General features: G+C 44.0%; 2 protein-coding genes across 2 annotated transcripts in view; both read right to left on the bottom strand.

Moving 5' to 3' along the window:
* Nucleotides 1-3,041, bottom strand: part of myo10l1 (myosin X, like 1) — a gene marked incomplete at its 5' end in the record, with an annotated part of 42,920 nt that extends 39,879 nt beyond the window's left edge. The window contains 2 exons of the mRNA XM_080784348.1: nt 1,116-1,214; nt 3,036-3,041. Coding sequence (XP_080640474.1) covers nt 1,116-1,214; nt 3,036-3,041 — 105 coding nt within the window. The remainder of the gene's footprint in view (nt 1-1,115; nt 1,215-3,035) is intronic.
* The window catches only part of uggt1 (UDP-glucose glycoprotein glucosyltransferase 1), a 285,869-nt gene that overhangs the window by 26,958 nt on the left and 236,411 nt on the right, over nt 1-22,500 (bottom strand). The gene's annotated exons all lie outside the window — the stretch shown is intronic.

Raw genomic sequence — 22,500 nt, 5'->3', positions numbered from 1 at the left:
TTCATGTCTAGAAGAGCCATGGTAACATGAATCCATGGTGAAAGTGAACATGAATGTGGCTGTGCTTTGTGCTTTGGGTAAAAAAAGAGAGGATTGAGGTTGTTGAATCGGGGCCAGAGAACCAGGTCTATTATTAGCTCCACACGCTGCCAACTGGAGCGCATGTGTGTGCGTGTCTCTAAGTACAATTTGTGTGCATGTGTTTGTGTGTTTCCGTGTGTGCGTGTGCTGATCTGTGCTGCAGTGTAGTTCATGCATTCTAATACAGATTACACACACACACACACACACACACACACACACACACACACACACACACACGCATGTACTCTCTCATAACGAGATTGAAACATTCAATTCCATTAATACTGCGATGGCTGTGGCATTAAAGTGTTGGGTTTGAGCAGCCTGGTCTGCATGGGACTACAGATGACTTTGCACTGCTATTGACATCTGACGTCCTAAAGTGAGCTGTTTGTGTTCCCATAATGCTGGTTCTCTACTACGTCAGTGCGATGTGTTTTGCATGTGTTGTGTATGAGGAAGAGGAGGAGGAGGCAGGGTGGAATTGGGGCAGCAAAGTAGAGCACCTTGACAATGAGCTTCTATCGATCTGTGGGATGGACGATGGACCTGCACAGCCTCTGTAATCTGTGCCTACACTCTGTCTCACCTTTGACCTTTAAATGTACTCACCATGGAGACTTACTCCCTATGGACACAGAAAAGTATCCATATAATAAAGATGTTGATAAGAATGTCTGATGTCTGATAATCAGGCTGTCTTTATAGAAGAACAATTCATGTCATCGAAGAGACTTATATGACAGAATGTACTGTACAGTATGTAAAGCTTTGATGCTGCCTGATAATGTGCACACATACACCACACACCACAAGCACCCCTCCCCCACACACACACACACAGTTATGAGAATATTTCGTGCACAATACAAATTTAGCTATGACTTTGACTCACTCATATAGGGCACACGCCATTGTTTATGAAAAGGGCATTTACTGATGACCAGTGTGTGTGTGTGTGTGTGTGTGTGTGTGTGTGTGTGTGTGTGTGTGTGTGTGTGTGTGTGTGTGTGTGTGTGTGTGTACAGTACCTCGCCATAGTCGGTGGTGACGACCAGTGTTCCATCTGCACAGGAATTTACAGTGGAAGGAACCAGTTGTTCCTTCTCCCTGACCCACACACGGGCTCCCTGCAAAACACACACGCACGCACGCACGCACGCACACACACACACACACACACACAGGTTAAATGGTTAAAACAGCAGTTTGCAGAGAGTGCTTCTGTATAGACTGACAGTTTTGATCTAAATGTTCTGTTACTCCTTTTGCTTTTAGTTTGTGTAAACCTTGCAAGTGGTTGTTGTACTGTTAAGTAACTTGTACAATAACCCTAAAAACAGCATGGGGAAATATCATGATAATATCATGTATCGTGATACTGGTTGAACAAATATTTTGATATTATATTTTTCCATATCGCCAACCCATAACTCTGAGCTAATGCTGCCTGCCCTTCAAGTGTCTCCAATGTGCGTGCATGCATGCAGACAGATGCTGCACAGACTGTAACATCTGGACTTCTACAAACACAGATCAACAGTATACTCTGTGTGTGTGTGTGTGTGTGTGTGTGTGTGTGTGTGTGTGTGTGTGTGTGTGTGTGTGTGTGTGTGTGTGTGTGTGTGTGTGTGTGTGTGTGTGCGTGCGTGCGTGCGTGCGTGCGTGCACATGTATGTGTCAGCCCCAGGGTCAGAGGAAGTATGTTCTGTAAGTCTGATCCTCAGAGACAAAGCCCTCTTTCACACTGACTCACTGACCTCTCACCCCAAAACCCCTTAACCGGGGCCACAGCATGGCAGGGTAGAGGAGGACACAAAGACAGAGATAGCAGGGGAAAGAAGGGGTGCTAGTCAGAATAGTGGACAGTCAAGTCAAACACTTTATTTGTACTGTATAGCCCGCCCCTCATACATTACAAAGTTCGATCAACTTACTTCAAAAAGGAAAAAAAAGTTGTGTAATCCACGTACCTCGAGAACCGTTCACCCCACCGACTTCAAATTCGACACACGCGTTCCACACCACGGCAGGGGATGCAGTGTCGGGTGTCGAGATATAACTGACACAGACAAAATATTTGGGTGGGGCATGCATTTACAACTTGCATCGTTCCAAGTAGGCCAGTGCCCAACGGACACCACTGTAGTGGTTAAAATGGATTTGTATAGGAAGGGGGCGGGGCAGCTAAAATGAATATGAAATATCTAAATACTGAATCAAGCAACTTAATAACTGTCTGGGTTAATTGTTCACATAAGCCTGAACGATGAAATGACCAAAAGTATTTTTGAAAGTGAAATATCACTTTAATCAAGCAAAGCTATTTGAATTGAACATTGGATTGAAGACTAAAGGACTGTGTCCACCAAAGGGTTTTGTCCTGAGTGCAGCGTATTTACATTACGCAGGAAATGCTAGAAGTGTGTCAGTCAAGGCACAGTGATGTAAATAGGTTGTCAATGTAATGGACCCAGAAGTGGTGTTTTAGATGGGTCCCTCCCAGGGACATTTTATGAGTCCTATTCAACGACATAAGTGTACAGTAGTTAGTACAGTATTTCATCCCAGGACACCAGAGGGTGACGTCACTGACATGATTGCATTCTTTCTCAATTAAGTGAGTCTAAGGATGTAGGATGCAGGCTATTTGCATTACTGAGTATTGGTCAAAAAATTGTATAGGGTTTTCTTGTGACCCTACCCATAACATCCTATGGCAGGCAATAATGTCAAACCTGTCAAACTTTCCTTTTGCTTTAAGTAGCATGTAACATGTCAAAATAGGGCTGATTTCATGATCAGCCTTAGGCTGACTGTACTCTATTCCGCCCTGCACAACAAAATGGAAGAGCGCCTTCCATTTTCAACTTGGGAATAAATATGCTTTAGTCACACCATATCTTGCACCCGCCCCAAAGTGGCAAAAAGCAGCACTGTAACAGAGATACCTGCATATTGACTGACATTTGAACCATTTTAATCTGACAAAGGTCAATGACGTTACTTATCACGTCACGTGACGTCATGAGAACCCATTGGAACACGGTGCAGCTTCAGAAGACTACAAAGAACAACGGAGAAGATTAGGAGAAGGTACACCGATCTTACACAGTCACGGGCGACATATACCTACGTGATTTGCAAATTCAAATTCCGCGATGCCGAATTACAACAGCAACGAGATGCCAATTTACCATGGAAATGAGCTGCCAAATTACTACGGGAATGAGATGCTTAATTACTATGGTAGTGAGAAACATCCCCAGCATATTAGACACGATCCACTGCGCTATCCCGGAAACATCCTGGCTGATTACCCCCATCGGCACAATCCGCCCTTTCAAGAGCGGATCAGCCAGCAAGTCTCAGATGAGGTCCTAAGACACCTTTGGAGCATGAAGGTGACGATGATGGAGAGCCAACATAAGACTAATGATCAGATCCAACAATTGCGAAATGATAATGCGCAACTCCGTCAAGACGTGAGCCGTCTTACAGACATGATTTCTGGACTCTGCCAAGAACTCAAACCAGTCGTCTCACAACGCCCTGAACCTAAAGTCCAGAGTACAACTAACCTATTCCTCAGAGGTGAGAGGAAGGAACAACCGAGAGAGTGGCCTAAAGAAGCCATGGGCCTTCCCAAGGAGTTACAGAGAAAATACTGCCCCCTCTGCAACTCCACAACACATTATACGAATCATTGTACTGCCCTTAGACAGATGTCCAAAGAGGAACGGACACGGTGGATAAAGGAGAATAATAGGTGCGAGAGATGTGGTCGCAATCATAGGACGACGAACTGTACACTTAAGTCTAAGTGTCGCCAATGCCCTGGGATCCACCTTGGAGTCTTCCACGATGTTAATACCGACGCCTCGCTCCAAGCCTGGAGGCCGCATGAGAATACACTCCCAGAGCTGTCACGGATATCACCCCCAAGATGCTATGCAGATCCACAGAATGTTGGAAGCCACTGCACGGCAGGTTCTCCTGGTTCCTACTAATCATTTGTAATTGTGAGAGAATCCGAAACTATACACACTGTCACACTTGCACTGTTGTAAACCCCCCTGGCCTGCACTGGACACCCATGTTGTTGAGCTACATTCATTGATTGGTAAATGGTACAGCAACAGGCCAGCACACAGTCTGTGACCCAGATGTGCTGCTGGGTTACAGCAAAACATCTACCATATACAAATTTATCTTTACACTGTCTAAACATTAAAAGATACATAGTAGACAAATACGGTGGCTGTTATGATCCATATCTAGGGTAGGTATGTGCAACATAATAATGAGGACTGCAGCTTGTTTCTACAACATTACAAGGCATAATTCAGAGATAAATCTGGCAATCTGTATGGCGAGGGGAGAGTGACAATGGTTCAACCTGCAGGTTACGGGTTGTCCTACGCGTCACTATCATCCAAAATAGGGATCATCCTCCAGGGTGCATGCCGGAGCATAGCAAGTACCACGGCTGTACAGCTACAGTAGTCTTTTTTTTTTTTACTTAACTGTCTGGCCAAACTGTTGGCCAGACAGCCAGACAGGCTGATGGACCAATCAATTACTTTCCATTCTAAACTCAGAACAGATTCAATTAGATACCAGATGTAGGCTGAATGACGTGAATGAGTGGAGAATAATGTTTTTTTGGCAACAGATGGTCCAATGGCTCTCCACACAAGGCATCCATCTACAACCTGTCTCATGCCATCATTCATTTGCTGTCGCTTACACACGCACGCACGCACACGCACGCACGCACGCACGCACGCAACACACACACACACACACACACACACACACACACACACACACACACACGCACACACACACACACACACACACACACACACACACTACTGACAAAAGAAACCAGTCTTCCCTTAGGCTATGGAATTAACCAGGCAGAAAGCCCAAACCAAGCATTTATTTCAAAAACACGCACGCATAATGGCACGTACACACGCATGACACACCAGCTGGGTAGCTATAGGGCTTGTGGGTGGACAGTGTTTGCACTGAGGACTGCGCCAAGGGCCTGTTCCAAATATATAATCTCAAGGATCTACTTAACTCTAGTAACACGCACGCACGCGCACACACACACACACACACACACACACACACACACACACACACACACACACACACACACCCCCCCCCACACACACACACACACACACACACACACACACACACACACACACACACACACACACACACACACACACACACACACACACACACACACACACACACACACACCCACACACACACACACACACACACACACACACACACACACACACACACACACACACACACACACATAGCAATCTCCTTCTCATCTGTGTCATCTCCCTTTATGTAACAGCGTCCATCAATGTGCAGGTTCCAGTACACAGAGCTCTGATAATGATAATACCTTGACTTGACCTTATAGCCTTCCAGTTTAGTTTTTTTCCTGTTTCCAAACCCTAACTCTTTACGCCTGCCAATGTATTAGCCTACATCTCAGTGCTTCCTGTTTTAACTGACAATACTACCCTTGAACCCACTTACACTTAACAGTCTGAACTTTGACCTTGGCCCCAAAGACAGCAGACAGTATGTATTCATGTGAGTTGCTTCATTCCTTTAGCAATCATCTCTCTCCTTCTGACTTTTCACTCATCTATATCCACTTTATTTCCGCACTGTGACACCCAGGCCAGACTGCAGTCTCTCTCCTCCAGGTCTGTCATCATCCCTTTGTGTCCCATTAAACCTCAGTCAACACCTCATTCTCAGCCCTGAACTTATAATCCTCAGGCCCTAACCCCATCCTCCAGCCACCTGAAATACTGCACCAGATCCATTTGGGAATAAATACCACCTAATATCAAATACTACCACGTGTGATCATCCGTAATGATCCTTCAACCGGTACTGTATGTGAAACCCATTCACAGCAATAAAGTAAAAGACATTGAAATGGTTACCAATCTTGGTTGATTTATGCTGGCGTGTCTGTTATTATTACAGGGTGTAATGTGGCTTTCAGAAAATATCACAATGGAAACAGCATAGACATCCTGCCAGTCCAATATAGTCTGTATTTAGCTATTCTAAATGCAAATGCCACCATCCTCTGAGCATTTGGCCCACACCCCTAAATGGCAGCGTTTGTGGTGTGAAGCATGACTGATATGAAAGGCTTTGTTTCTGGTTAGGCGATCACATATAGACGCCCATGCCATTTGATTGAGGCGTTACCCTGCAGACAACCTACTCCTTGTGAGCACTGCTCACGCTTCACCACACACTAACAAAACCCTGCAGGACCCCAACATACGACCACCGCCTGGGACACATGGGTGTATATACACACAATATGAACTTCAAAAAGGCCTATGTCTTTGCGCACGCGCACACACACAACACACACACACGCACGCACGCACGCACGCACCCATTTAGGTCTATTGTTACAGTATACTCTCAGCGTTCTATTAATTAATTTACTGAGTCATCAAAAATATTCTATTGTAGTGTATTTTATCTTAACCCATTTAGTTACAGTTTTCTGAAATAACTGTGCTTCTATATCAGTGGTGCTCAATATTTCATGTCAAGGACCCCAAAAATGTAATTGGCCACCGATCTCCATGTGAAAATATGTTATTCCAGGAACTCCCCAGAAGCAAAGATTTGAGTTAAAAACACTCTGAAAGAATATAATATTCAAATATTTGAAGGACATTTTCGCGATTTTTCTAAAAATAGTAGACCTACAAACCTACATGAGCTTGTAGATCTGCTATTTTTCAATAACTAAAGTATGTAAAAAGAACCACCGCTCATCCGCTGAAAAAACTTAAGTGAGGTGCTGGAGCCACAAAGGGAACATGAGAAAAATAAAGGGAAGCTCTGCACACTCAGATCTGCACACAATCAATGTATTTATTTAGCAAGCTTTCGGTCTACTGATTTTATAGTAAGTATAAAATCCAAAACACCAAAAGGGGTTCCCGCCCAAAATGGGTTAATCACTTTGACCCCATGGCAGCCCTATTTGGGCATGCCATTATAGACAAAAATGTTGTTTCTGCATTGGGAGCTTGGAGATATTTCTGAAAGAAATATGAAATAACATAAAATGTAAAAACATATTACCGTTATATATTATTTTTGCGACTGAAGGTCGCAGTTAACTATGGAATCGTGCATTTCCTGTCAGTGTGTGTGTGTGTGTGTGTGTGTGTGTGTGTTGGTTGGTTGGGGTGAGAGAGCATGTGACATCACGGGACATCATCAGGGATGGAGATCTCTAATGTCATCAATATTAAGCCCATATATAGAGATCCCTGATGTCATCAATATTGGCCAGCAACTCTACATCATGATCTGACCTCAAACCTCAAACCCTTAAGGTGCGTTCAGACTTGGATGGTTAGAGCGGTGCGATTACATTCAAAGTCAATGCAAAGACGAGAATTGCGCGAATTATGAAGGTATGACAGGTCATAAGCACTCTACTTGCGTGTCGTGTTCACAGTCACCTACATGGGAGACACATGCTTGTCGCTAAAATAAGAACAGGACACACAAATGAGTGATATGGAGAGAAAGAGAGAAGAGGAGCAGGTCAAAGGCACAGTGGACCATCTGGCAGCACGGTTGTCATCTTCTGACAGGATGATTTTGGGATACTGTAATATTGCAATAAGTGTTGTCTTTTCCAAGTTTTAATCACTTAAGCCCCATTTTATACATTCACAAATGTTCAATACCATATTACTGTTTAAATGTCAACATTGAGGTATTTGTTTGATTTTTAAAACTGGATGGAGAGAAAAGACGGATAGAGACAGAGGGCTTAACCCTTATCCCTAAACTTATTTTCCATTTTTTACTATTTAAAAAAACCTTTTAAAATAGTTCAAATAGCTGATCTACAAGCTCAGTTGATCTAGATCTACGGCTAGTTGAACTATTTTAAAATGATTTTCAAAATAGTAAAAATAAGGCAAAAAGGTTTAGGGATAAGGGTGCGTGCGTGTGTGCGTGCGTGCGTGCGTGCATCCGTATAGTATGTGTCTGACGGTCATTCTGTCTGTCCACTTGTATTACTGTACTTGCATGTGAGGGATAAATGCATGTGAGAGCCAAATGTACCTAAATGTATGTGTTTAAATGTATTTATTATTGTCTCCTGCACCAGGCCGAAAGCATGCAGGAGAGAGAGTATGTTTTGCACTCTGTCCATCCGTCCGTCCGTCCGTCCGTCCGTGTGTGTGTGTGTGTGTGTGTGTGTGTGTGTGTGTGTGTGTGAGTGTGTGTGTGTGTGTGTGTGTGTGTGTGTGTGTGTGTGTGTGTGTGTGTGTGTGTGTGTGTGTGTGTGTGTGTCGGCGGGACGGCGCTGAAGTGGTTCTCCTCCTACCTCTCTGACCGCAGTGACCGGACCTATCAGGTTTCTTGGAAAGGTTTGCTATCAACCCCCCGTACCCTCCAGACTGGGGTCCCACAGGGATCTGTACTTGGTACCCTCCTTTTCTCACTGTACACTAAATCCCTTGCACTATCATCTCTGCTCACAATATATCCTATCACTGCTATGCCGATGACACACAACTGTTTCTATCCTTCCCCCCCTCTGCCACCCAGGTGGAAGAGCGCATCACTGCATGCCTGGCTGACATCTCAGAGTGGATGTCTTCCAACCACCTCAAGCTGAACCCAGACAAGACTGAGCTTCTCTTCTTCCCAGCTAAGTCCTGCCCTATGCGGGAGCTAACTATCTCCGTAGACAACGCCCTGGTAACGTCTGTCCCGACAGCCAGGAACCTTGGTGTTGTCCTGGACAGTCAGCTCTCGTTCAAAACACACATCACAACTGTCACTCGATCCTGTAGGTTTACACTCTATAACATACGACGAATTAGTCCGTTCCTCACCCAGGAGTCAGCCCAGCTCCTAATCCAGACAACAGTCTTGTCAAAACTTGACTATTGTAACTCCCTCCTTACTGGCCTACCGGCATGTGCACTTAAGCCCCTCCAACTGATCCAAAATGCCGCAGCTCGCTTGGTCTTCAACCAGCCAAAATTCTCACACGTCTCCCCCCTTCTCCGCTCCCTCCATTGGCTCCCGGTCGCTGCCCGCACAGAATACAAAACTCAGATGCTGGCATTCAAAGCAACCAAAGGCATGGCTCCCCCATATCTTACAAGTATGATCGAACCCTACAAACCCTCCCGCTCACTCAGATCAGCCAACGCAGGAAAGCTGGAAGTACCTTCACTAAAAACGCCGGGACAACGCTCCACACGTTCCAAACTCTTCTCCCTTCTGGCTCCAAAACTATGGAATGCACTTCCCATCACAGTCAGAACTGCAGCCTCACTCCCAATCTTCCGCCGTAGTCTGAAAACCCACCTTTTCAGACTCCATCATGGCCCGTAGTACTTGCCCTAGCCCCTTAATGTAGATAGCACTTTATGTAGACTTAGATAGCATTTTATGCAGACTTATAGCATGTTACGTAGACTTAAAATTTTAATAAAATTGCATAGCACTTTATAGTACATATGTATAGTATAATATAGTATAGTATCCTGTACCCTGTCCTCAGTCACAATGTACAGGGTTAAGGGTAAGGCACACAGTGTTGTAAACTAACACCATTGTATACAGTAAATAAGCACCAGTGGCCACTGACAAGAGTAATGGGGCATCAGTAGCGAGTCTGGCTGACTGCCTTCACAATGGACTCATTTTTCAGCTTACGTCTGTGATGTAATCTAGTCAACAACTTGACCCAAGGCTCTGAAAAAAGGGTTTGAGAAGCTTTGTGGAAAATAACCAAAGCAGGTGCAGATTTATTTTCCCCAGGGATCAAGTATCGGTATGCACAACCAAGTTTCCACCTCTGCAGTCTGCCAGTCTCCCCTCTATGTACCTCTGCAAGGAGAGTGGACGTGGGTGTCAGGGTGTGGCTGGAAGTGATGGGGGTGAAGAACAGCCCACTAACTCTCTCAGACGGCACTGGAAGATGGGATGGTTAGTAGAGGGGGGTGATATCGTTATTGATTTTTTTGTATAGTGCAGGCAGGGTGATTTGAGGTTGAATGTGAGTATGTGTGTATGCGGGGGGGGGGGGGGGTGATGAAAGGGTGTTACGGCATGTATCGGAGCAGCGTGAATCTCATTTGCGTCCGAGCATATAGGCATGGTAACGCACACTGTGTGTGCACGTGTGCGTGCCTACTGCCGAGAGATGTTTGGGCCCAAAGTTATCAGTAATATTCCATTAAGTGTGACAGTATAAGGGAGGATATGGGGTCCTTTCTTTCAATTCGTTCAGAGTCTGGATCCGTCTCTGCTTGGGGATGAGTGAGGTCTGCTGGACTGTTGTTGTAAAAGTATCTTATATACTGTGATTGTATGGATTATATTGTATTGTATTGGATTATGGATGTATCATGTACCTATGATTGTTGATAGGATGTTGTGTACTGTTTTGTCTGTTTTTGTCTGCCTTTTATTTTTTTCGACTTTTACTGTACACATTTTTACTTGTATTTAAGGTTTGTTTGTCTTGTTTTTTGTTGTCCTTTTTCTTTGGGGTGAGTTTACTCTTTTATGTCATCATTGTGGGGTTTATTTAAGAGAAGCTGTCAATGCCACCATTTATTATTTGTCAAACTCAGTATTTAAATAATGCTTCTGTGAAAAAAACCAATAAACAAACAAACAAACAAAAAGAAAAGTGTGACAGTATAATCAGTGCGTGCGTGGAGTACCGGACTACTCGCCTCGGTGCTTGCCCGTTTTTCCTCCCGGAATTGTCACCAGTGAGGGGGATGACTTTGTAATATGCTATTGGCTGTTTGTATTCTTTTTGGAAAAATATAAAAATATACTCCTGTAGAAAGGCTATATTATTTTACATTGACCCTATAAACAATTTAGTATTATTTAGTATATGTAAGGTTTTGCACACTCAAATGGTACCTCGTCAGATAATCCCCACATAGACTACAACAACTTCTGTGAACAGACTTCAATGTAGTAGCTTTTCATAAATTATATTTGTACTTAGGCTGTCTGCTGTCATGAAAGTTTATAGCCGTCCAGCCGTCTGCTGCAGCCTCTCCCACCCCTCACTGGGGAAAATTCTGTGAGGAAAACAGAAACGGGGCGAGTGGTCTTGCTACCCGTGCGTGCGTGCGTGCGCGTGCGTGCGTGCGTGCGTGCGTGCGTGTGTGTGTGTGCGTGCGTGCGTAGCATCTGTCTGTGGAACTGAATTGAAGTCCAACATTGGTGACATCAGATAAATGGCAGACAAAGATAATTTATAGTTGATTACATTTAACCCTAACCTTAACTATACAGTAACCAAATTCATTGCCCTACTCCCTAACCTATACATGGGCGGCAGAATACCGATATTGATTTCAGCTGTTACAATTCATACAAACATACAAACATACAATTTAATTACTATATTAATAGTTTAATGGAAAATGTGTTGTCTTTTACTGTAATTTATGTCCAATTTATCTAATCTATCTAAGTTCATAAAGTTAATATAAGTACTGTAGCCTATAACTACATGCATTTGAAATAAAAACAAAATATACTTATCAGGATTCCAATTGAAAAATAGCCAATCTATTAATTTACGAAAAAAATATTAGAGGTTTCATTTCATGCCCTACCTACAGCAATGCAATGTGGCTTCCTGAAGCGAGTGTGGAAATATAGTAGCACTCTCTATCATCAAAGTTGCCCATCCCTGACCTAACTCTATCCTTGTGTAACCAAAATCATTAGTTACACTAATCTACTGACGACGAAGTAATCCTGGCCTATACACCTTGGATACGTGGATTAGTTGATAAGCAATGCCATCACAATGCTGTTGCTTGACTCTCTCCCACACACACACACACACGCGCGCACGCGCGCACGCACGCACACACACACACACGCACGCACGCACGCACGCACGCACGCACGCACGCACGCACGCACGCACGCACGCACGCACGCACGCACACACACACACACACACACACACACACACACACACACACACACACACACACACACACACACACACTCAATAGTGTGAGTTACTACTTACTACCATAAGGTCTTAACTCACTCCACTATTGTAGATGCATTAATGTCTCAAGCTGTAAATACACATAAGAAAGTGCTGTCTGTTCCAAGTTTGGATAGTTGATAATTGCCATGAGTACTTATTTCTGACCGTCTGAGTCAGGAAACATACACAAAATTACAACAAACACAGGAATGAAGGAAGTAGATACTGCAGGACTGTGTGTGTGTGTGTGTGTGTGTGTGTGTGTGTGTGTGTGTGTGTGTGTGTGTGTGTGTGTGTGTGTGTGTGTGTGTGTGTGTGTGTGTGTGTGTGTGTGTGTGTGTGTGTGTGTGTGTGTGTGTGTGTGTGTACGTGAGTGCGAGTGCATGTGTGTGTGTGTGTGTGTGTGTGTGCCATGCATTGTGCATGTGTGTGTTTCTATAGTGCAAATCCTCTTTAAGAGGCTGTTTTTGAGCAGTGTGCTAATTATCACATTCTCTCTCATCTTGGATTAAACTACAGTCATACACCCCACCCCCAGCAACAGCCTGGCAACAAGACTCCACAGCAACACCATGGAAACAGGGCACCATGGAAACAGCCTCTCTGTTCTCAGCATCTGCATGTGGCTGGCTGCTGGGAGATGGCGTTCGGGAGAGAAGAATTGTGGGATATGGAGTTTCATTTCTCATATTCTCGACAAAATACAAGGGAAACCCTGTTCACTCAAGCTCTATAGTCCTATTCCTGAGGCAAGGAACAGACAGCATTACAACATGGTCAAGTCGATCTGAAAGGATGTGGTGAAAACAGCTAGGGCTTCAAATGTTGCTTTATTCCATGCCGCTGCCATGGGTAATTGCTTTAATGTGATTCCACAGAGGCAAAGCTCTGCTCCCACACTGCACACATTCAGAAAGAACAAGTCACAGAGACAGGAGAGGGGTGAAGGACAAGACAGTGACGGAGATGGGAAAAATGCCAAGTGAGGCAGGGAGCCGGGCAGAGGACGGAGATAGCAAGGCTGTATGAGAGAGAGATGGGGAGACTCCAACAGAATTGGATGTGCGAGGGAAAGAGAGAGGCATGCACAAAAGCGGAGGGATGGAGAGGGAGGAGAGAACGGCAAAGCTGATGCAGCTTCTGAGCAGAACAAATGTGTTTGGATCTGCTGAATATAGGTCACACATCTCCAGTGACTGCTCCCTCCACCCACTGAACCAGCTTTCTGTACTATGCCATACATATACTGTAGCCTCGTACTCATATCTCTGCAATGCTGTCGGGAAGAAACCACCAACTCCAAAATGTTCAGGAAATGAAAAATATACATTTAATTTTATATTTTGAAAAAGCAATACTGCCTCATCAAAGTTGGTATTGTGACTTTATATATTGTCAGTTACTTGCATGAGAGGGGGGGAAGGGGGGTGGAGTTAGTTACTTTAGCAGACAGTTTGAGGGTCCGGTCCAAAGTCCAAGGGTCCAAAGCGTCTTGTTCCATGGCATTGGTTCAATATTTTCAAAACAACACACAGATGTAAAAGGGTGAAATCTCAAAATGGAATTAGGATGTTTCCTCCCGACAGCAACAATATAATATATTGCACACTGGCTGGCATTATGAAAATTTTTTAATAGTGCACCGCTTAACCATAAAACAAATCAGTGAGATGTGAATATGCATAAATTACTGAATTTAATGACTACATCAGACATTTCCATATGGATTCTGGATCGACCTGCAACATCTGGAAACATGGAGCCGGACTTTACTTTTCAGTTGTAACTGCAGGAAAGGTTCACGGTTTGTGCACTCAAAGTCGTAAAGAATGCAGGGTGATTAACATTTTATGGCAATGGCATTTTTTATAAGAGATGTCATCCTTGGTGTCAGAAGGCTTTTAAAGATGCATGCTGTGAGTAACAACATTGAGTAGGTTGCATGATGAAACCACGTGCTCTCAAAGCGTGGCAGAGTGGTAAATAAAGATTTATAATGCAAGCAAAGCACACACTTTCAATTAGAGAGGAAAGGATTGATGAAGAAAGTGGGAAAATAACTAAAAGATGTTCAATCAAACCTGCATGCTATTTTATGCTGTTTTCTGCAGGCTTTCTTGCTCTTTGCATTTTCTCCCCAATTTAGTGAATGTCATTTACCCCATGTTTATATAGTCACTTCCATCCCCTATAGTTTTTGGTCTTGGGGAGGTTGTTGACCATCACAACTCCTCTGATACACATGAGACACAATATGCCATTATATCACCATGTTTATTCCTTTATTTCATTATTTTATTTCGTATTACCATTACTTAATTTTTTGGACTCACTGTATAGGACATAGTATTTTCATAATGTGCTATATGATTGGATTCAATGCCGTAATGACTGAGGCTGTAAGGTTTTCAAGGTTTGCAATGTTTAGTGTTTTGTCCTGTCCATGTAAGTTGTATAATTTGTTTTGTTTTATTGTTTATGTTTACATGTACAATAATGATTGTGACATGTATCTGTGTTGGGAGCCCCTCGAAAACGAGATGGTACATATCAAGGGGTCTTTTTTCCTAATAAAAAAACTTGAATTATCATTTAGCTAACGGCGAGGAGTTTTCACCAGGAGGGTATAACACAGCATGCGTGGGAACACGCTATCCCTCCCATTTCCGCTCACAGCTGATCAACCTAATGCAGTGACAGAGAACGCCCTCTGCTGCCAGCTTCCCATCCACAAACACAGCCAATTGTGTTCATTCATTGGAGTGCTTATGTGTACTATTTCATGCCTGCTGTACACCTGTGATCTCTGTCTAGACTGATTTCACACCATAGACACAGACTGACACTAACTTGCTGAACACACGCACGCATGCACGCAACACACGCACGCCACACACGCACGCCACACACACACACACACACACACACACACACACACACACACACACACACACACACCTTCTGAGACCAAACTCTACCATACACATAGAAAAGGCGATTAGGTTCACAAGGTATACCTGAGTGCACAGAGCCCAGGTTAATCGGACTCATGTGTAGACTACAATTCTCAGAGCCGACTGTGAGGGGGTTGGGAAACATACAATGTCGCAATGGCACCTGACATTTCATGCTTGGTTGGCTAGCCTGTCATAATGTTTTCTGCTAGTGGAGGGAGGGAGAGAGAGAAAGAGAGGTAGAGAGAAAGAAAGAGAGAGGGCGAGAGAAAGAAGGAGAGAGGGAGAGACAGACAGACAGAAAGACAGAGTCAGGCATACATACAGAGTGAAGGAGAGAGAGAGAGACTGAGAAAATCAATACAGGAAATATAGCAAACTTAGGGACACAGAGAAAAACAAAGCAGCAAGAAGGGTGAGAGAAAGTCAAAGCAGGAGAGGAAAAGTTGTGGGATCAGCTGTTTGCTACAGTAACCGTTAAAGTGGCAGAAATGCATGGACAGATTGGCGGAGTGTTGCGGCTGGGTGGAGAATGAGGCTAACTGGAGGACCCCCTCCACCCCCAGGGGGGTTGGCTGCCCAGCAGCAACCAGCTCACATGAAGTCATCTTAGTTTCTACATAATCAGGATATTAGATATTCTACTGCATATACGGGACATGCATGCATGGGTCTGGGTCTGTCTGTCAAAAGTCAAAACTCAATATTTCACTCAATTTTCATTTCTAATATGGGTTTTCTAGGCTGTGCTCTGTGGAGGCAGGGTGGGTATTGAGGTGGACTGTGAATCAATGCTGTGATCGATACATCACAGAGAGAGTTGGAAAAGCACCAACCAAGTGATGGATAACGTACTGTTCTATCACCGTATCACACCAGGGACATGGTTGACTGTTCTATCACCGTATCACACCAGGGACATGGTTGACGGGGCATCCTTTCTTTGTACAACGAATAGTGCAAATAGACAATCTACTACAGGCTGATTTTGTATACTGTATCTGTCTAATGCCATGCCCGAAATGCCAGGTTGAAAGGGGTTAAAAGGACATGCATGCATGTACAGCGCGCGCGCGCACACACACGCACGCACGCACGCACGCACGCACGCACGCACACACACACACACACACACACACACACACACACACACACACACACACACACACACACACACACACACACACACACACACACACACACAAGAGTAGTGACTCAACACATCACACCTCTCTACCCTCACACAACAGAGAACTGAAGCTAGACCATGCATGGCCATAACCAGTGTTCGCCATCACACAATACACACACATATAGGCTACAAACATGCACACACAATAACCTCACTGCAAGTGTGAGAGGCATTTATAAGCATACGAATCAGATTAGCTGCAGAGAAGAAGCCTATCTTGGAGAGGAAGAATATTGACATGAACATGAACCCCTCACTCTCTCTATCTCTCTCTCTCTCTCTCTCTCTCTCTCTCTCTCTCTGAGGGAATACAAGGGGAGAAGACAAGACTCTCATCTGGTTTACAGTGAAGAAATAAGCCTGAGCTGTTCATTAAATATAAAATCTCCATATCCCTATAGTAAAAATGTTCACTAACACGTTTTGTCAAAGGGAGACATCAAAGCATATTTATAAGACGGAAATCTTTATAGATCTGGCTGAATGGGAGACATGATCGGCCTATGCCCGCAAGCAGTTTAAGAACGAGCAATAGATATAAATTAACCTATTGATTGATCTTTAAAGAGAATGTATTATCACATTATAAACAACTCTCTTCCTCACCCTTTCTCTGGGTGTTTATGTGACTGACTCTCTCTAAACGTATAGGCTATGGGCAGTGGGCACTGAAGAGCACTGAAAAGGTGTCTTATCGCTGTCTAAACATTTGTGGTGAAACAGCGACGCTGGAGAGGGCTCTATATGGTATCAGGGGTAGCCTGCCCTATACTATTGTTACACATACATTATAATAATAAAGACATGTCACATTATTACTGAGACAAAATAACCTTTATGACTGTTTGAGACATTGCCAGCATTTGCCACAGCCTCAGATGTGTGTCCATCTCCAAATCCCCATCCCGGCCGCAACATGGATGGATGGATGGATGGATATGGAGCAGCCGGTCCCTATAGCCACCCGATACATCCTCTGTACATCCTTCCAGCTCGCCATGGCGCACTGAGGCAAGCCGAGCGTCCCTCAACAACATGCATGCTGAGGCAGGGGCTGCTGTTAAAGCCCACCACCCTCAACAGATTGGCTTTTAATCCAAGGGGCTGTCATGTGGATACAAAGCCCATGCATTTACTGACTCTTTAGCTCTTATTCAACCAATTAGGCTGACCCGGCCTGTCCTCTGAATTAGATTTTTTTTGCCCAGGGTCTGTCAGAGGAGCGGGACACTGCGGTGTCGTAAAAAAGGAGGCTTTCTGTTTTTATAGCCAGACGGGTGTCACTGTCAATTCTGGTGGCATGAGGATGAGATATACAAATAGGCTAGTCTGGGTAGCCATCATCCCCATTTCAGGTATGCATAGCATATAGAACCTGCCATAGCCTATATCAAAACCCATGATTCGCAACCAAAATGGAAATCGTTCATTCTCATGCCTGCATGTTAGAAATATTTGTCGTATAAATATAGGCTAGACCGTTTAATTTGCTATAATTACCGTATGTATACATTCATGTATACCGGTGAACGGTGACACAATTTCTTACCTCCGTAAAAAAGCCCTCCATCCTCCTCCTACTCCTCCCTCCAGACCAGACCGCCGCTCTGGTCCCTGTCTCGGACGGCTAAATGATGATCACGTGAATGAATTCAAGCAGCGAGCTGGTTCGTCTGGGTGGCAGAACGGTAGCGCTGCTCCTGGGCTGACGTTTTCCATTCACCGGCGTGTATCCTGTATTCTGGCCCGGTCGGTCTGTCCCCCGATTTGCTCAACAACTACCCCTCGATAGGAAAGCTATGCCACCCACTAGCGACGTACCTACACTTCTTTACCGATGTAAAACAAGATATGGGGAAAAAATAAAAAATAAAATCCGTATATGCAGACAAATCTATCCGGAGAGAGAGAGGCAGAGAGCTCTCCCATCCCCGGTGAGTGCTCTGTTCTCTCTGCTGTGTGTGTGTGTGTGTGTGTGTGTGTGTGTGTGCGTGTGTGTGCGCGTGTGTGTGTGTGTGTGTGTGCGCGCGCGCGCGCGCAAGTAGTGTGTGAGGCTGCGCGTTGGACAAAAAAATGATCCTGCTGCTTATCACCCAGACGTAAAAAGGTTCTCAACACGCCGAGTAGACACAGGCACAGGCTCTCTCTCGCATGGGCGCACGCACGCACGCACACACACAGCCTATGTTAGCCTATGTTTATATTTTCCAAATTACACAGACTAGGCTATGGCTATCTGGTCTCAGGCAGCCAACCCAAGAAAGAAAAAGAAATTGCGTGGGTTGGCCGTTGTTGTCTAGCAGAACACACCTGAAAGAGATGAATGTCTCGTTTGGCCCAATTACCAGCACCTTGGTCCAACAGTCTATGGTCCAGTTACATACTGGTAGGACTCCAGTATTATTAACCCGATACATTAATAGTGAGAATTTTACTGGGGCTATAGTATACCAGGCTATCTAAAATTTAAAAGATGGACGTAGTCTGTAAGTGGACACTGACAACAGCATAAACACAAAACCTGTTAAAACGATCTGACATCAGAACAGATTATGAGCAGTGCATCCATTACTTAATTCTTAATTGTATTACCTACACTTCTTTCTCTCCATGCCAGACAATACACCCTAAAGAGACTTTTTTATTGTGAAGTGTGTTTATTTTTTATAAGATAGATAGCCAATAATAGATCAAACTATAGATCAAACTATACTAATTCAAATTCTGACTGCACAATAAAATCCTGTGTTCCTTCACACTTGGAGGAACTGGAGGATTAGGGAGTTCATATATATTTATCTATGATCCTTCTCAAAATACCCTGTTCTTGTCGTACTGGTGGAGTCAAAGTTGTGGGCTTGGGTTGAAAGATGATAGGAGGATAACCCCCCCCCCTCCCCCCCAGTCTCTCTCTCTCTCTCTCTCTCTCTCTCTCTCTCTCTCTCTCTCTCTCTCTCTCTCTCTCTCTCTCTCTTTCTCTAAAACAGCAGGCAGTAAAAATGCATCCAAAATAAAGGCATCTCTGTTGTTTTTTAGTCCCCAAAGACACTGGTGTGAAGGATTGAGGTAGAGATGTGCAGACAGCTGGGACCTGTGATGTGGTTGTATTCCATGCAGGCTGAGGGGTCCAGGTGCAGCCATCAGCAGCCCAGCAGGGTGAGGCCTCTCTGGGGTATGGTATTGTGAAGTTCAGCCTGTTCCCCTGGAGGTACTGTATTAGTGTGTGTGTGTGTGTGTGTGTGTGTGTGTGTGTGTGTGTGTGTGTGTGTGTGTGTGTGTGTGTGTGTGTGTGTGTGTGTTCATCACAGAGGCGGTTCAAAAAGTATACCCACTACCCTTTTGTTCAGTGGTATATAAACACACACACACACACACACACACACACACACACACACACACACACACACACACACACACACACACACACGTGTGTAGTCGTACACACATGCACACGTGCATGCACGCACGCACGCACGCACGCCCGCACACATACACACACACATTCAGAGGAAATGAAACATGAGCTTCAATATGCACAGATAAAGGGAATAGCCAGGCACATTATAGCCTGAAGTTGTAGCAGCACTACTATTTAGAACAACGTTATCAAACTAAATGCTGTTATTTGTTTAGAAGTCACTCTTTTTTTGATAGTGGAAATTGTATTTTTAAACAAGAAAAAAAACCTGTAACCATTAATCACCCTCACTCCCCAATTACTAATCAGAAGAATTATATACTTCATCAGCATCGATCAACTGTGCATTTGTAAGATATACTTTCATGTTATACTGTTGTTTTTATTCATACAAAAACCCACAAATGTATTATACAAGTTGAAATACATCAGAACGGTAAGGACTAGTAGCTAAAATCCATCACCCTCACATTCCACTTACTATGGTAGCACCGACATTGAATAACCCTCAGTGGGAAAGGATATGTCTGTCCTATAGCAGCCAGACAGACAAAGTACGCACTGTACTCATTACCTCACCTTTTCTCCTTGATGTCTCATTGGTGTGGGTGTATGTGTGTGTGTGTGTGTGTGTGTGTGTGTGTGTGTGTGTGTGTGTGTGTGTGTGTGTGTGTGTGTGTGTGTGTGTGTGTGGTCCATGTTACCTTTTGAGATAGGAGTCTCTCTGGTCTTTAGGGAAATGTATGAAGATAGGAAATCAAATACATTATTAAAACATGCGCATGTGCAAAGTGCACATACTGTTCAGTGTTCATGCACCTCTGGATGTTACAGGTTGGAGATGCTAAACGCCATCACTCACAATGTCACAGCCAATCAGTTTTATAACCTTCACATCCGTAAATCTCTCCCTTTATTACCCTTTCCCTCACTCCTCATCTATCACCCCATTCTCTCTCTGCCGACGCCTGCGTTTATGAGTGTCTGAAAAGTGACGCACAGACACAAAGAATCAACTGATTCTGAACCCCGATTATATTGATCAGCCGTTAAACGAGGGCTCTCATTCTAAAACCTTTTCATGTCAAGAACCTCCAAATTAATTTACATCGCCGCGAACCTCTCTTTCTTCACATATCTTTGAAAATAGCAGATCTACAAGCTCACAGTGCATCGTGACACGTTGTGAACTTGTGGATCGACTATTATAATGTGTTATAAGGTTAAAGTGACCACCCCCCCCAGGACCCCTGGGGGTCCCCGGATCCCAGTTTGAGAAACATTGCTCTAAAGAAGTGCCCCCAGTCATAAGGGGCCCCTAATGATGTTTTGACCCTCAAAATTCCTTCCTGAAAATACTTGGCCTGAAGATTATTCGAGAAAGCCATGCTTGTCCATATTCTGCATGTTATTTGTCATTTTCTGTCATTTTCCATCACATAGCCAGCCTACTTTAACAAACAAATACAGCCATTGTAATGCAATTTTAGGAGGGCCTAAATATGGAAGCATAAATGCACAATTAGGAATCCAATCCATACAATCTTCCTGTCTCCCTTACTTCCCTCCCCCACTACTTTCTATTTCTCATCCCAACCTCTGCTCTCTGTTAGGCGCGTACACACTATTGAAACGAAATCGCACTCTCTGTTCTGGGAGAGAGAGGGGGGGGGGGGGCGGCAGAGCAGCTCGCAATTCATTTTCAATGGGAGTCACTACTGGGTTTCAGAGCTGCTCTGTGATTGTGAAACCCAGTAGTGACTCCCATTGAAAATGAATTGCGAGCTGCTCTGCCCCCCCTCTCCCCCCGGAACAGAGAGATTTTGTTTCAATAGTGTGTACGGCGCCTCAAAGAAGAACATGACTGAAGGGCAATTACATGTCTGGATCTGGAAGCACAATACACACAGTCTTCATTTTCATCTTTTTCAAGTGCCAATGAATATAGATAAAATAAAATATAGACTGGCACTAAATAATACCAAATAATACATAATGGTAAAAAAGTACATTTCCAAATTAAATGGTATAAAATAACATGTATTGTGTATATTAGTGAAAAGGGTACAAAGGCATATGAAAAACTGAAATAATTGTTTACTCTTTCCTTCCATTCTTTTCGTTTCAATGGGAAGAAAATGGGGCTGAGGTTTGAGAGAAGAGGGTGAGCACAAAGGAATCTAGACTGATGGGGACATGTCTGTGAAGGTACGGTGTTCACCCTAGGGATAAGTGGACTGGATGAGGATGATACAGTGATTCATCCTTTTATTTCCAATATGTACACCACACAGACACACACACACACACACACACACACACACACACACACACACACACACACACACACACACACACACACACACACACACACACACACACACACACACACCATATACAATTTCACATGATCTGAATGACTCATGCCCACATACTCACTTCTGGTGACAGCACTCGGGACTGAAGATGAGAAATTGCAAAGGATCTCACAGGTTTAAGAGACTTCAATATTTTACCAGTGAATTTATTTTCTCAAAAATCTGAAATCTGTGGTATGACTGCATGGTAGAAGTAACTTCTGTTTTGGCCTACCGAAAGATGTATAGAACACTATACTGCCAGTGTTCTACATATGAGCATTTTCTGACATGATAACCACCAGACCAATTTACAGAATGTTGACTTGAATTAATTTAACCTATACTCCTCTCCTCCCTACTTGCATGATACTTTGATGGTG

Source organism: Protomyctophum bolini (assembly GCF_963924005.1).
Source record: "Protomyctophum bolini genome assembly, chromosome: 15".
NCBI classification, from domain to species: domain Eukaryota; kingdom Metazoa; phylum Chordata; class Actinopteri; order Myctophiformes; family Myctophidae; genus Protomyctophum; species Protomyctophum bolini.
Note: the sequence above shows the minus strand (reverse complement) of the source record. Positions and strands in the feature narration are given on the sequence as shown.